We start from the raw sequence: 15,593 nt of genomic DNA on the forward strand, positions 1-15,593 counted from the left end.
TGTGGAGCTATAGCAGAACAAGGTCTTTAGGCCATAACGAGATTTGAGCCAAGCACCATTGCTGTGGAACCATAAACAGTTGGCCATCTTAATGCATCTGTGCTATGCTGTCATCTGAACTTGTAACACCGCCACTGTTCATGCTGGGATTGCCTTTTGCACACCAGCTGCTGTGATCTAAACATTCCATCTTTTTTTTAAAGCCACAAACCCCAGCAGTTATATCTGTATTCCTCTCATTGTCTGAAGGGTGGAGTGCTGAATAAGTGCAACAGCATTTCATTTATAAATACTAATTTATTTAATAAAAATACAAAAATAGAAATATACATATATAAAAATATCATGGATCCACACACAGACATTCTTTTACTCAATAAATATGGCAGTAATATTCTTATTTTTAACGTATAGTCAAATTATAACATGGGCACTTATTGTCCCAAATGCTAGTAAACGCAGAGCAAGGAGTTCCTTTAAAAAAAAAGTGAAACTTTCCCATTTAATAATAAAGGCACAAAATGCCTTTCAGGTACCTTTTCATAAGTGCTGAATATCTTCTTCGCAAGGTCTTAGGCCAAAAGGGTGAAATAAAGTTTTTTTTTGTTTCCCTTTAAAAAAAAAAAAACTAACCATTTTCATTCACGTTGACTTATTAAGCAAACCCTTACTAAGACAAACACCTAGTTTTGTATTTTTCCAAGTAAGAGGATGTAGGCCACTTTTATCTAATTACAGAGGCAATAATCTCAGGAACACAGACCAAGTAACGCCGTTCTATTCTCAGGACAAGATCCAGTGCTTCACGGCCTTCCTTTTATATACGGAGAACTTCCTCCATGCAGGACTGCCTTTTTTCTTTACTGTGTCAACGACCACTGTGTATATGTATTGAGATTGTATACACAGAGCCATTTCATTGGAAATAACATGACAGCCCCTCTGACATGGACGTCTTTATGTGCACTGGAACCACTAGATAGACGCTTCAGTCTTGGTCACTCTCATCTCCACCGTACATGTCTGCTAACCTTTTAAACCGAGGTCCCCAGTCGCTGAGGTAATCATAATCTTGGTTACTCTCTGTAGTAAGTGATTCCAAAGAGCTAAGTGAATTTGCTATAGAATCATTCCCTTCGTAGGCATAAGTTGCTAAGGAATCATAAGGAGGTGCGGTTGGATCCAAATCGTTTTCTTTTAGCCTTCGATGGATAAAATCTTGGACATCAATGTTTTCCCACAGTGGTGCAGTCCTCCTGATTTGGAAGATGGTTTCTGGTATTACATCCCTTCTTATTTTGCTTTCTTCTCTGGATTCTGGATTTCTTAGAGTTCCGATATCAAAGGCTTGAGTGTCTTCTTCCCCACCTCCTTCATCGTTGTAGGTCACAATATTGTCCCTGACATCATCTTTTGAAACAATCAAAGGCTCTTTCTTCCTCTGCCGCTTCATGGCTGCAAATAGCACAACTAAAACTGGAAGCATACAAAAGGGCTGATGAGGGAGTTTGCCAAACACATGACCACCAAAAAGCAAGTTCTAAAGATAAAGTATAACCTTGACCATGGTATGAATGCCTAAGTCCCATTCGTTACAGTAAAATAATTGAAATCTGAATTGCTCCCACACTCTCAGAAAGGAAGAAGTAGACTCAAAAGCATTTAACTAAGATTTGCTAGACAAACGTAGCTAAACTGCACCTCACCTTTTTTTGTGGGTTCCCTGGGAGGCTGCCCATCAAGTTTCCTCATATTTTGGGCAGTCCCAATTGGGTTAAACTGCAAAGTGATAATGTAGTAGCTCCTCTCTTGTCCTCTTCCACCCACCCATTTTGCCAAATAATACTGCTTGTCAACGTTGTTCCTCTTATCACTAACATGAATATGGTGCTGCACCACCTCTTTGACACTGAAAGCTCCACCTTGAGTCTCAATGACAAAGATGGGCAATAAATGAAATCAATAAATTAGCATCCCCCTCCAATGAACAAAATGTGCAGCAGGTTGAAAAAAGTCTCTTCAATGTGGTGTAGTGGTTAAGAGCAGTGGACTCTAATCTGGAGAACCAGGTTTGATTCCCCGCTCCTACACATGAAGCCATCTGGGTAACCTTGGGCTTTTCACAGTTCTCCTTGAACTCTCTCAGCCCCACCTACCTCACAAGGTGTCTGTTGTGGGGAGAGGAAGGGAAGGAGATTGTAAGCCTGTTTGATTCTCCTTAAAAAAAGGTAGAGAAAGTCAGCATATAAAACCCAACTCTCCTCCTCCTCCTCCTCCTCTCAGCTGATTGAGTAAAGCCAAAAAGATCACCCCACCACCAATCAGCTAATCTAGGGTTGCCAGCCAAGCACTGGCAACCAATGGGAGATGTAGGGAGAAAACATTCCAACTGATGTCATGGTGATGCTGTGGCATCACTTCTGGTGTGAACCTGGATATTCTAGGAATCCACCCAAACTTTATGGTTGTCCCATAGTCTATAAGTGGTATCCGTGAGCATCTCACTTATGAGCATCTCACTTAAGTGCTGTCATAGCAATGCAGCAACATCAGTTTCCCCATTATTTTTCTTCCTCTGGTGACCAGTTCAGAAGCAGGAGGCTAGGGTCAGGCAGGCAGGCAGGCTTCCCATTGTAGCAGGAGACCTGGTCTCTCTAAGCTAATCTCATACTACAATATTGAGGGAGGAACGGGCCGGTCAAATGACTGGTAGTTATTGGGGGGGGGGGCTTAAAATAGCCTTCCTTTGCTGCCCCTCTGATTGGCCCAGGTACAGCAGGCAGCAGCCAAGCATAGCTCAATCATCTTTGTCTCCTTCCCAATTTGAGAACATGTAGAAAGCAAATAATTCCTGTTTTTAATGTCGAGAACTACAGTTCTAGCTCCACTTATTTGTGAGCAAGGTCCAGTGAGATTTACTTCTGTGTATAGACACAAACATCCTTAACTTGGCTTGGATCTTGTGTGCAATCTACTGAGGATTTTTTTCCTATTTGCATTGTTTACATGCCACTTTGGTATCTAAGAGAAGTCATTTCTCACATTGTGAGGAATAATGGCTGGTTTTCTTTTTCCTTACCAATGAAAAATACTCTCACTGTCTCTTCCAACTAAGTGGACTGAGCTCCCTTGAGCACTCTTCCGCTTGCTGTAAGCAACAATGCATCATTTCATATTTAGAGACTGAGCCTTAACAGCTTGCACTTCAGAGAAGTTGCTGCCATTTGAAGGGATGCTAAATGTTATTTCCCCTTGGAAACCTCCGTGTAGGGGCATTTCATGAATGAGTAAAATCCTTCCATAAAGTTAACTGCAGTATTAGGTGTGGGTTTTTGTTTTGTTTTTTGTTCTTGTTACTGTTTTTGTCCCTGGGTATGCTAACATTATTGCTGTAGCTGTGTAAACTGTTGGATCTTTTGATCTACTTTGTCTCATATCTAATTCTAAGATTGCCAGCTCTTGGTTGGGAAATACCTGGAGATTTGGGCAATGGAGCCTAAGGAAGGCAGCGTTTGGGGAGGGGCCTCAGTGGTGCGTGTGTGGGTGTGTAAAGTGCCGTCAAGTTGCAGCCAACTTATGGCAACCCCTTTTGGGGTTTTCATGGCAAGAGACTAACAGAGGTGGTTTGCCAGTGCCTTCCTCTGCACAGCAACCCTGGACTTCCTTGGTGGTCTCCCATCCAAATACTAACCAGGGCTGACCCTGCTTAGCTTCTGAGATCTGACGAGATCAGGCTAGGGCCATCAGTGAGGTACAATGCCATAAAGTGGTTATTAGTAAAAATGGATACTAGTCATGATTCATACCTATTCTCTACAGGATCAGAGGAGTATGCCTATTATATGAGGTGCTGTGGAACACAGGCAGGACAGTGTTGCTGCAGTCACCTTGTCTATGGGCTTCCTAGAGGCACCTGATTGGCCACTGTGTGAACAGACTGCTGGACATGATGGACCTTGGTCTGCTCCAGCATGGCCTTTCTTAAGTTCTTACCTCCAAAGCAGCCATTTTCTCCAGGGGAACTGATGTTTGTTGGCTGGAGATCAATTGTAATACCAGGAGATCTCCAGACCCCACCTGGAGGCTGGTGACCCTGTCTAATTCCCATGGGACACCCTATTGTGTGTACTAATAAATCTGCACAAATCAAGCCCCCTAAGGCTAGGGTAGATGTTCCTGGAAACCTTGGGGTCTGGACCCAGGTGGTGGTAGGGTCGGTGTGATTTGTATGCTACGCATGCCACAGCTGCTCTTTGTCCTGTAAAGATGGATCATTTCCCATTTATAGAGAGGCATCCAGGATATGCATGGCACTGACTAGATCTCGCCTGCTGTGCCGTCAGGAGGGGGACCCATTTTTGCTGCCGGCTCCCGAGGATCTTTCCTGGCTCCGTCGGCCAGGAGGGGTGGGTGGGCAGGCACGATGAAGCTGGCACTGGCCTTGCTGCTGCTGCTGTCGGTGGGGCTGGACTGGGCCTCAGCCCAGCCAGGAGGGATGCCACCAGCCAAAAACCTGTGCATGGCCTGCGCCATGGGGCCGCTGTTCAAGTTCCAGATCTGGTGAGTGGGTGAGGCAGGGAGGAAGCTGCTGCTGAGGCCAGCTGCGCTGCCAGCCGCCCTCCCCCCAGCAAGGGGGAGACCGACCTCGCATAGTAGCTCTCAGTGGCTAGGCTTTCCGCTTCCTGTCACTGAGCCTTCCCAGCTGCCGGAGAGCGAGGAGGGGCTAAATAGCACAAGGCCCGTGGAGGGAGATGGGAATCCGGGGCTTTGGCCTTTCAGCAGCTCTATTTATGTAAACAGCAAGCCCGGAGCTGTCACTGGGGAAAAGGGAAGCCGCGAGGCTTGGGAATGGGGGGGATATTTTGCAGGGTGGGGCTGTGGCTCAGTGGTAGAGCCTCTGCTTGGCAGGCAGAAGGTCCCAGGTTCGATCCCCGGCATCTCCAGTTAGAGGGACTAGGCAAGTAGGTGATGTGAAAGACCTCAGCCTGAGACCCTGCAGAGCTGCTGACAGTCTGAGTAGACAATACTACTCCAGATTGGCCAGGGATCCTGAAGGATTTTTTTTTGGCCATCTTCTGTGCATGGAGTAGGGGTCACTGGGGCTGTGGGGGGGAGGTAGTTGTGAATTTCCTGCATTGTGAAGAGGGTTGGATTAGATGACTCTGATGGTTCCTTCCAACTCTATGATTCTACAATGCATCTCAGCTGGGAAAGTGAAAATTAAACCCTGAAAGGGCTTCCTTTGAATATTTATTATTTATTTCATTTATACCTCACTTCCCAAAGCCAAACCCAAAGCCACTTATATCATTCCCATCTATTTTATCCTCACAACAAGCCTGTGGGTTATATTAGGCTGAGAGAGAGTGACTGCTCTAGTTAACCCAGCAAGCTTTCATGGCAGATTTGGGATTTGAACTGTATCACACTGATTTTAACATTGGGCCAAAGGGGAAGAGGCAATATAGAGCTTGGCTCTATGATTCTGAAGGTGGAATTTAGCTCTATCCCTCCCCATATTGGCTCTGGGCAGAGCATCCATGTAGAAGATCCATCTACAATGACCACACAATTCCACCATGGAACCATCTCAAAGGGGCAGTCCCTGGATGATCTATGAGTTGTGCTCAGAAAGACCATGGCATTGCACTGAAGGTCCATGCTGTTCTCCATTCAAGCAGAAAACCCTCATGTGAAAGCAGCCCTGGTTACTGTTTGTGCGCATGTGTAGACAATGTTGTTTCCACCCAAAATAGTGTCTCAAGCCAAAGCATGTGTACTAAATGTTCAAGTGCTGGTAACTGATAACCTTTTTTAAAAAGCACAAAATCAGAGGAGAAAAAGGGAAAGGAGTCACTTACCCAGGAGAATAATGATGCAGAGCAATATAGCAACGAGAGCTCCTGTGCTCAGGCCAGCGGGGAGGAGCAGCGCTTCAGCATTGCAGGACTGCATGTTTCCCCGGCTGTCACAGGCACACACCTTGATAGTCAATGTGCCAGTGCTACTCTGGATGGGGTAGTCATTATCAAATATTACCACTGGCAGGAGATAGGTATTCATTTTATTGCGGCTGTATCCATTCCTTCTGGTTATCACTCCTGCCGTGTTATCTGGGCCAGAAGAATAAGAGAAATGAAAAATTACATAAGGTAGCTTTAACTGAAGAGATTAAGAAAGAGCACTCTAGAATGAGGACACAAAGCCTACCTTTGTTGTCTACAATAGAGAAGTTGGGATGGATTGTGTATTCAGGCACCAGTTCAAAAAAGAATTTGTGTCCATGGGGTGGCTCATCTTTGTCCACTGCGCTAACCGTTTGTATCAGCTGCCAAGATATAGGGAGAAAATGTTGTTAGAAAAGATTAAAATAAACTTCCCTTTTTATCCTCTGATAAAGTCTGTTCTGAGGCATAGCTAAAAGGGCTTATGACGAACAAGGCCAGTATACCCTTGCTTCTGTTTGTAGCATTATCAGAGGTAATTGATTCATATAAAATAATCAATATGTCTAGTTCTCAACATGGCCTCATCTGTGGAAGAGCCCCAATTTGCCCCCAAAATGTGGTGCCTTCATCAGAGTTGGGGGCCAGGATGAGAGGTGGGGGCTTGGTGGTGATGGAAAGAGCCATCAAGTTCCATAGCAACCCTGTCAGGTTTTCAAGGCAAGAGATGTTCAGATGTGATTTGCCTTTGCCTGCCTCTGCATAGCAAACCTGGACTTCCTTGTTGGTCTCCCATACTGAGGTGGTATAAGGTAAGCTGGCAGGAAAGCCAGAGACAAAGAATCGACTGCTTTCTCAGAGTTCCAACAAAAAGATAGAAGAGGCTTGATGAGTCATCAGGATCCAGGATAATGCCTGTGCTATTCTCTTGAATACTGATTGATTGCTGGGATGGGTGCAAATAGGGTACGTAATTAGGTTGTTGTGCACCAAATATTTTGTTCTTTTTCAGGTTTGGGTTTATTAAACCTGAACGTTTTTGAAAATACAAAAAAAGTTGCATATAAAGGAGTCACCTTTTCTGAATAATTGAAAATTTTCAGGTTTAATAAACCCGGGAAAATATGCGGCGCAGAGCTGAACACCGGGTTCGGAAGCCCAGCATTTAGATCACCATCCCCTGCCATGGTAGCTTGCTGGGTGACCTTGAGCCAATCACACATATTCAGCCTAACATATCTCACAGGGTTATTGTGAAGATAAAATGGAGGCGAGGAGACTGATGTAAGCTGCTTTGGGTCCACATTGCAGAGAAAGGGTGGGTATAAATGAAATGAATAAACAATATAGCTGAAGATGGTGGACAGATAAAAGGTTGGTAAATTGGTGGGTGGAAAGGAGAAAGAAGAAAGAAGCAAGGAATGGTGAGGATATGGGGCTGCCAGGAGGAAGAAAAGAGGAAACCGTGTGGGGAGTATTACATCTTTAGGGAGGGAAAGGATCAGTTGTGGAGCGAGTAATTATTACAAGAACTGTATTTATTGGAACACAACAGCCCACTAATAAAACAGGCTACAACTAGGCTTCAGTAATTCTAATTCCTCCTCCAGTAGGGATGCCAGGTCCCCCCTGGCCCCCGGCAGGGGATGCAGCGGTAGGGTTGCCAGATCCAGATTGTGAAACTCCTGGTGATTTGGGGGTGGGGCCTGGGGAGGTAAGGGACCTCAGTAGGGTACAATGCCATTGAGTCCATCCTCCAAAGCATCCCTTTTCTCCAGGGGAACTGATCTCTGTAGTCTGGAGATTAGCTATAATTTCAGGGAACCCCCTGGTCCCACCTGGAGGCTGGCATTCCTATCCTCCAGTTATGGCCACAAGAACTGAACCTCTTCTTTCTAGAGAGTCTCGGGGAGTTGTCCTTAAAGCAATAATACCAAAATATCACATCTCTCTCTTCCCATTTCTGTCTTTTCAGGTTGATTAATACTTTCCATGGTTAGCTCCTCTTCATCTGTATTGCTAACTTAATCCCTGGGCTCAGTTTCAACATCATGCTGGACGTCCACGTCTGGTGAACCTGCCTCCTAATTGTTTCAGGGCAGCCTGAGATGTGCGAAACTCCATTGTGGCCTCTGCTCAGTCAAGTTGCATGTGGAATGGAGTCTGTTGGGGGTATTGAGTTATACACTCAGCTTCCTTATGTTGCACTGACACCTTTCTCCTGTTGATGTTTCAACATAATGGCATTGGGGTTCTGGGAATAATGCTATTATCTTTGCAGGCTTCCAGCCCTCTGGTATTTCCATGCATATTGGGTTCTGTGGATGGAAAACAAGTAGTGATTCAGCTGGCCGGTCATAGTATTCTTTCTGTCTCTCTTCTAACGGCTGAAGACAGGCCCCTACACTGTGGGGAACTGTGAACTGAAGAATTGTATGAGTGGATGGGAGTCAAATTCAGCATGTATCTCCTCTGAGTTTCTCTGAATTATTTTCTTTAGCAGAGCCTGAATGGGTTTCTAGGGCCTGGGATGGACATTATTTCCATTTCATGTTGGCAGCTTGTGAGGTTCTGTAGACATCTATTGTCTTTTGCAGGTTTATATCAGGTCTCCTCAATAATAATTCCTTGAGTCCTTTATCACTGGCCCTGAAGAAAATGTTGCTTGTAATCATGTCTTCATGATCTGAGAATTCACAGGCCTTTGCCTTCTTCAGTTCGGTCACATAGGAGTTGATCTGTTCATCCCCTAATGGTAGGGGATTCCAGAACTGATAGCACTCAAATATGATATTTCTTATGGGGCTGCAATAATTCTTGAGCAGGGTTAAAGCCTGGTCTAGGGTGGAGTCAGCCACAGGGTCACACACCAAGGTATTGTCCGCTTCTAAGGCCTCTTCTCTGACTGCATGTAATAAAAGGGAAACTTGAAAGCATGCTGGCTTGGTATCAGATACAGGTGGAAACGCTGCTCCAGAGACTAGGACATGGAGTAATGGATTTAAACTAAGAGAAAAGCGATTCCACCTAAACATTAAGAAGAACTTTCTAATGGTGAGGGCTGTTCGATGGTGGAATGCACTGCCTCGGAGTGTGGTGGAGTCCCCATCTTTGGAAGTCTTTAAGCAGAGGCTGGATGGCCATCTGTCAGGAGGGCTTTGATTGTGGGAACCTGCATGGCAGGGGATTGGACTGGATGGCCCTTGTGGTCTATTCCAACCTTGTGAACTTGTGAACCTTCCCCAATTTTCAGCATGGTTCCCAATCAGGGTTAGGGGCAGAGGTGGTGCACAGCTTTCCATGGGAAAGAGGATGCAGTTTTCTTGCAAAGCTGCTATACTTTCAGTTTTGAGTTTATTTTGTTGAATAGTCAGTGCGTAGTGTCTATGATGCCTGCAAACATGTTCCAGCTACTGACACCATGTTATATCTTTTGGGAGGGAAAGGATCAGTAGTGGAGGCAGTAATGATCACAAGAACTCTGTTTACTGGAACAGAACAATCAACTAACACAACTAGGGACTTTTCCACATGTATCATTTACCCCAGATTTTCTACATAGTTGATCTATGAGGCTTGGAATAGCATTCCAAGATTTTTGTCCTCCCGCCTCCTTTTGCAACATTGTTTTCTCTTTTCTTGTTCACTTCTAAATCAGTTTTAACCCGTCTGCACTGATATCCCCCCAAAAATGATGTTTTCTGGAGGGGGGCATCATGTGATTTATGATGTCATAGATGATCGCACTGGATTTTTTTGTGTGTTTTTGCACATGCTCTCTAGTGCTGATGCACACCATCATTAGACAAGAAAACATACATGTCTCATCTGTCATTATATACATTTGGAAAAGTTTACACTCAAAATTGATGGCCCAAACCGAAGCACAATTCACCATTAAGCACATCTGCACCCCCCCCAACGATCAGTGGCCCAGTCCAGTGTGTTTGTCCACTTTGCTTTGCAATCAAGCACCCTCAAACTGTCAAACTATTGTACACTTAAAAACGCAGTCTCCAATTAATTCATTTTCTGTTTCACTCAGAGAGTTTTACCAAGCCACGTTTTGAACTTTCTGGTTTTCCCAGCATGTAACAAGTAGCTAAGTGTAGCAGATTTATAATAGCCCAGGGGAAGGCAGAAACCAGGGGGGAATTATTTTTGCTTCATGCATCCATTCAATCCAGTGTTAGATCGCTAATCATCTAGTCAAATCTTTTTTTAAAAATTAAGGAAGGAAATTCATTTTCTCTTTCGCTTGGAGAGTTTTACCAACCCACTTTTTGAACTTTCTGGCTGTCCCAGCATGTAACAAGAAGCTCAGAGTAGCAAACTTATAATAGCCCAGAGGGGATGCAGAAATGGTAGGGAGAGTTATTCTCGCTTTATGTGTCCATTCGATCCATTTAGAGGGGAAATTCATTTTCTCTTTTGCTCAAAGGGTTTTATCAAGCAACTTTCTGAACTTTCTGGCATTCCCAGCGTGTAATGAGAAGTTCAAGGTAGCTGACTTATAACAGCCTAGGAAAATGCAGAAATGGGGGGGGGGATATTCTCACTTCATGCATCCATTCAAGCCATCCTTTCATTTTTGTTTTGTTTCTCCCCCCCAAAAAAAAAAAAACTGGGAGGAAAATGGGTGGAGGGAGGAGAAGGCAGGGGAGACAAGCAAAACAGTTGGCATGAACAGAGGAAAGGTGTTTGGTGGGGCAGGGAAATAAAGACAATTTCAAGAAGTTCCCACGCTGGGGGACAGCTGGCTTGGAAGTGGAGAAAAAAATCGTGGTAAAAGTGCTTGGGAAAACAACGGAGGAAAAATGATGAGCAAATCTTTCTGACACCAAATGGAGGAAAAAACATGCGGAAATGAAAAAAAAAACATAGCTTTTGATGACATGAAACACTGTAAACCATTTGTGCAGAAAAGGCCTAAGCCTCACTAACACTGACTCCTCTTCCAGTTCTGGTCACAAGAGCTAAGCTAACTCTCCTTTCTAGAGAGTCTCTGAGAGTTGTCCTTAAAGCAACAGCACCAATATAGCACAGTGAGGGGGATACAGAGAAAGTGAGGGGCCTTCCACAAGTCCTTGAAGTTCTCTCCCACTCAACTGGGCCGGACCCAGCTCAGCAGCTATCACCACTTAAGTGGACCTGGCTTAGCCTGCACGGAGTTTCCCAGGGAGAAGCTGTCTGGGAGGGAAGGAGGGGAGAAGACAAAGGTAGGTTGGTTGGTATGTGAGTGGGAATAGGGTTGCCAACCTCCAGGTACTAGCTGGAGATCTGCTATTACAACTGATCTCCAGGCGATAGAGATCAGTTCACCTGGAGAAAACGGCCGCTTTGGCAATTTGACTCGATGGGATTGAAGTCCCTCCCCAAACCCCACCCTCCTCAAGCACCACCCCAGAAACCTCCCACTGATGGTGGAGAGACCTGCCAACCCTAGGTGGGAAGGAGAAAAGGAAGCAGGAAAAGGGGAGAGGCCATAAAGGCTTTCAGAGAAGAGAAAGAGGAAATAGGGTGGGGGTGGAATGAGTTGCACTTTGCACGTTGTTGTGGGTATTCTGCTTGTTGCAGCATAAATCCCAAGTTATGTTATTTATTGGTGGCAACCTGACAGCATAATATATTGGTCTTATAAGTATTTATACTTTTCCTTTCTCCGCAATGGGGACTCAAAGTGGCTTACAACATCAGTCTCCCCTCAAGCATTTTATAGACACAACGACAACACTGTAAGGTAGGTTAGACTGAGAATGTGTGACTAGCCCAAGGTAGGGTTGCCAGCTCCAGGTTGGAAAATACCTGGAGATTTTTAGGGGTGGAGTCTATGGGGTTTGGAGAGGGGAGGGATTTCAATGTCATAGAGTCCAGTTGTCAAAGCAGCCATTTTCTCCAGTTGAACTGATCTCTATTGACTGGAGATCAGATGTAACAGCAGGAGATCTCTAGCTAGTACCTGGAGGTTGTCAACCCTACCCAAGGTCACCCAGCAAGCTTCCATGGAAGAGTGGGGATTTGAACATGGGTTTCCCAGATTCTAGTCCAACACTGTAAGCAGTACACCATACTGGCTGAAAAATCCTGGGGGTCTTTGCTAGCCTGTTAGGGGCTCTTTGGATAAACTTCCCTGAAAGACAATGTATAAATCATAACTAAAACTCCCAGCATGTTCCAGAAAATCTAAGTCAAGTAATGCAGGAGTGAAGCCTTTTGGCCTGATTATCATGGCTAATAAACTGTGTCTGTTGTTTAACGCTGCCCAGAATCATTTGCAGCATTTGAGGGTTCTTCAGCAAGACAAATAACTAAAGTATGAAAACCACTTTCCTAGAGGAAGAACAGCATTTCTGCTGTTGACTCTTATTGGGGTGTATCCAACCATTCCTGGACTTGCAGAGTGGGACTTCTCTACTTTCCCACCTGGCTGTAGAATGCTGAACCCTCAGAAGCAGCATCAGAGGTAATATGGTGGTCTTAGGACAGCCATTTTCCTACCATGGTCAGGGGGTTACCTTTGTCTGGCTCTCATTTACCACTGCTGCTCCTCCAAGTGGCAGGAGAAAAATAATCTACGAAAGAATTGCTGTCAGGTGATGGCATGACATCATTTCTGGGGAAAGTGTAGACATTAGTAACATCAGTCCACTCTGGGGATCATCAGAAACTCTGTGGTTTTACCGGCAATTCTTAGAGAGGTGTGCTTGTGCTATCACTTCTGGGTATTCTCTGGAAGTGATGTCACACCAATGCCCTATGGTGCCCCCGTGTCCCCACTCCCTGGACTCTCACCAATTGCCTGGCCATACCTGGCAACCCTACATAGTCTGCAGCGAGAGGAGAAATTGGTGGAAGAAATCGCTGTCCCATCTTCAAAAGACTTAAGTGCTATTAAGACTATGGAGCTGGGTGGTTGGATATATGCTATTATTACTTATAATTTACCATTCTTCTCAACATTATTTCTTACCATATTGACTTCCTGTATTGATTAACATTTGAGACACAACTGATTATTTATTTAAATGCCTAGGGCACATATTTGTTTCATTATTTAAACATTTTATCCACTTCTTCATACACTCAAAGTGGCTTAGAAAAATTAAGACACTAAACTTTAAAAACACAACACCTATATCAACAGAGCACCTCTGCCTAGAAGCCAATTGAAAAGCAAATAATATACCAAGAAAATCAGCACAAGCCCCACTCTTCACCAGCTCAATTTAAAAAAATTCCTAAACTGCTTGGCTTCACACCTTTTCCTGAAGGCCAGGACAGAAGTAGATCATCGAACTTTGATGTGGAAGTTCATTCTGTAACTTTGGAGCTCTGGCTGTAAAACCCTGCTGCTCAACCCCAAATTTAACTTCTGGTAATGGACTGCTGGATGATATCAAAAGGGTCACTGTGTCATGTGACACTCTAGTAATCCCACTGACCTCTATGGCTTTTACAGTAGAGTTCAGGAGGATTCCACTCCAGTTTCTTGGAAATGACATTGCGGTGCCATGCTATGCCATTCCCCTCCCATCCACCCCATTGTCCCTCTGAGCTCCAGCAAGGGGGCAAGAAGCACCTGGAGGGGCTCCGCTGCTGGAAAACAGGCAATTCCCAACTGAAGACATCAGAAAGAGGAGGGGTGTTTGGGGAGGGGAGGGACTTCAATGCCATAGAGTCCAATTGCCAAAGAAGCCATTTTCTCCAGGTGAACTGATCTCTATTGTCTGGAGATCAGATGTAATAACAGGAGATCTCTAGCTAGTACCTGGAGGTTGGCAACCCTAGAGGGAGCATATTACCAGCAAAGGCCTAATCTTCTATAAGTTCATGATTACATTGCAAAAAGGTTTGTATTTTAAGAGCATTTGTTGTGGTTACTTTTTAAATAACTCCTAAGAAGCAGAGATAAAGGTGTTCCTGTGGAATAAATCACATGCAGTCTGAAACACAGAGCAGAAAGCCCCCCTCCCAATATCTTTTTACCTGAAAGGAAGATTACTAGATGGTTGTCTAGAAACAAGAGGATCTTCCTAAATTTGCATACAAGTTACACGTGTATAAGGTAATGAACTTTTTTGGGTGTAACCTTTTTTTAGCAGGGTCATCTTACATTCACAGTTGTCTTTTTTCAGGTACAGATGGTAACTGGTACCCCCGGTCCCTGTTCTGGAAAGCCCCCTTCCCCCCCTGGGTTTACCCTCAGACATTTTAGCTTCACAACTCCTACTTTTTTTCGCTTGGAAATCCCTGCTTTCAATTCTCCACCGCAACAGAGGGGTGAGAAACAGGTTTGTTTCTGTGTGCCACCCGCACATGGCTCCTGGTTTCATAACTTTGTGTTCACTCAGAAGCCCATAAACAAAAGCTTGCTCCAACTAACAGCAGGCAAGCTCGGCACTTTAAATAATTCTCGGCGCTGAAGAGCAACCTTCTGAAGTCTCCAGCCACTTCTAATGCCTCAAATTACAATTACAGCTACTCCACATCCCTTGTCAAGTGGGGTTTAACTCCCTCTGCTCAAGTCCCGGGGATGAAGCAGACTGCTCAGATGCAGTTGTGAGGGGGGGCGTGATAGAGGCTCACTTTAAAAAGTCAAGTTACTCCACTTCATCTGTATCTGAAAAGACAAAGAGCTGATGGGATCTGGGTAAGTGGCAGGGAAATGCTGCAAGCCAAGCCTGCTCTTCAGTCTCTAGGTGTAGTCTGTACGTGTGTGTATGCGAGAGTGCATGAGAGAGAAGCCATGTGGGGCCATGCAGATAACAGCTGGCTTGATTCTTAGTGGCTGGAACAGGCAGAGCTGTAGAGAGGTGTCTCTGGACCAGCGTTTCTCAACCTTTTTACCCTTGAATTAATATTCATGTCTCAGGGAACCCCTACATATAGGGTTGCCAACCTCCAGGTCTTCAACAGCACCAGCTGATTGATTTAACTGTGGTTATTCAGCATACGTTTTTATTGTTTAACCTCCAGGTCTTAGCTGGAGATCTCTTGCTATTACAACTGATCTCCAGCTGACAGAATCATAGAATCATAATGTTGGAAAGGACCACCAGGGTCATCTAGTCCAACCCCCTGCACAATGCAGGAAATTCACAACTACTTCCCCACACCCCCAGTGACCCCTACTCCAGGCCTAGAAGTTGGCCAAGATGTCCTCCCTCTCATGATCTGCCTAAGGTCGTAGAATCAGCATTGCTGACAGATGGCTATCTAGATTCTGCTTAAAAGCCTCCAGGGAAGGAGACCTTACCACCTCCTGAGGAAGCCTGTTCCACTGAGGAACCGCTCTAACTGTTAGAAAGTTCTTCCTAATGTCTTGACGGAAACTCTTTTGATTTAATTTCAACCCATTGGTTCTGGTCCGACCTTCTGGGGCAACAGAAAACAACTCAGCACCATCCTCTATATGACAGCCCTTCAAGTACTTGAAGATGGTTATCATATCCCCTCTCAGTCTTCTCCTCTTCAGGCTAAACATACCCAGCTCCTTTAACCCTTCCTCATAGTACTTGGTCTCCAGACACCTCACCATATTTGTTGCCCTTCTCCGGACACGTTCCAGCTTGTCTACATCCTTCTTAAATTGTGGTGCCCAAAACTGAACACAGTACTCTAGGTGAGGTCTAACCAGAGCAGAGTAAA

The 15,593-nt window shown here is 44.8% G+C and overlaps 1 protein-coding gene across 4 annotated transcripts in view; it reads right to left on the reverse strand.

Moving 5' to 3' along the window:
- Window positions 1–960: 960 nt before the first annotated feature.
- LOC130481507 (cadherin-9-like) overlaps window positions 961–15,593 on the reverse strand; it is a 94,371-nt gene continuing 79,738 nt past the window's right edge. For 2 of the 4 annotated variants that reach the window (XM_056854188.1, XM_056854190.1), the window contains 2 exons: window positions 5,862–6,113; window positions 961–1,476 (listed from right to left, as the gene is read on the reverse strand). In XM_056854188.1, the coding sequence (XP_056710166.1) occupies window positions 989–1,476; window positions 5,862–6,113 (740 nt within the window). In that variant the 3' untranslated portion in view covers window positions 961–988. Of the gene's footprint in view, window positions 1,477–5,861; window positions 6,114–6,210; window positions 6,329–15,593 lie in introns of those variants that run through there. The other 2 variants (XM_056854187.1, XM_056854189.1) reach the window with 2 other exon arrangements.

Source organism: Euleptes europaea, chromosome 8 (genome assembly GCF_029931775.1).
Source record: "Euleptes europaea isolate rEulEur1 chromosome 8, rEulEur1.hap1, whole genome shotgun sequence".
NCBI classification, from domain to species: Eukaryota; Metazoa; Chordata; class Lepidosauria; order Squamata; family Sphaerodactylidae; genus Euleptes; species Euleptes europaea.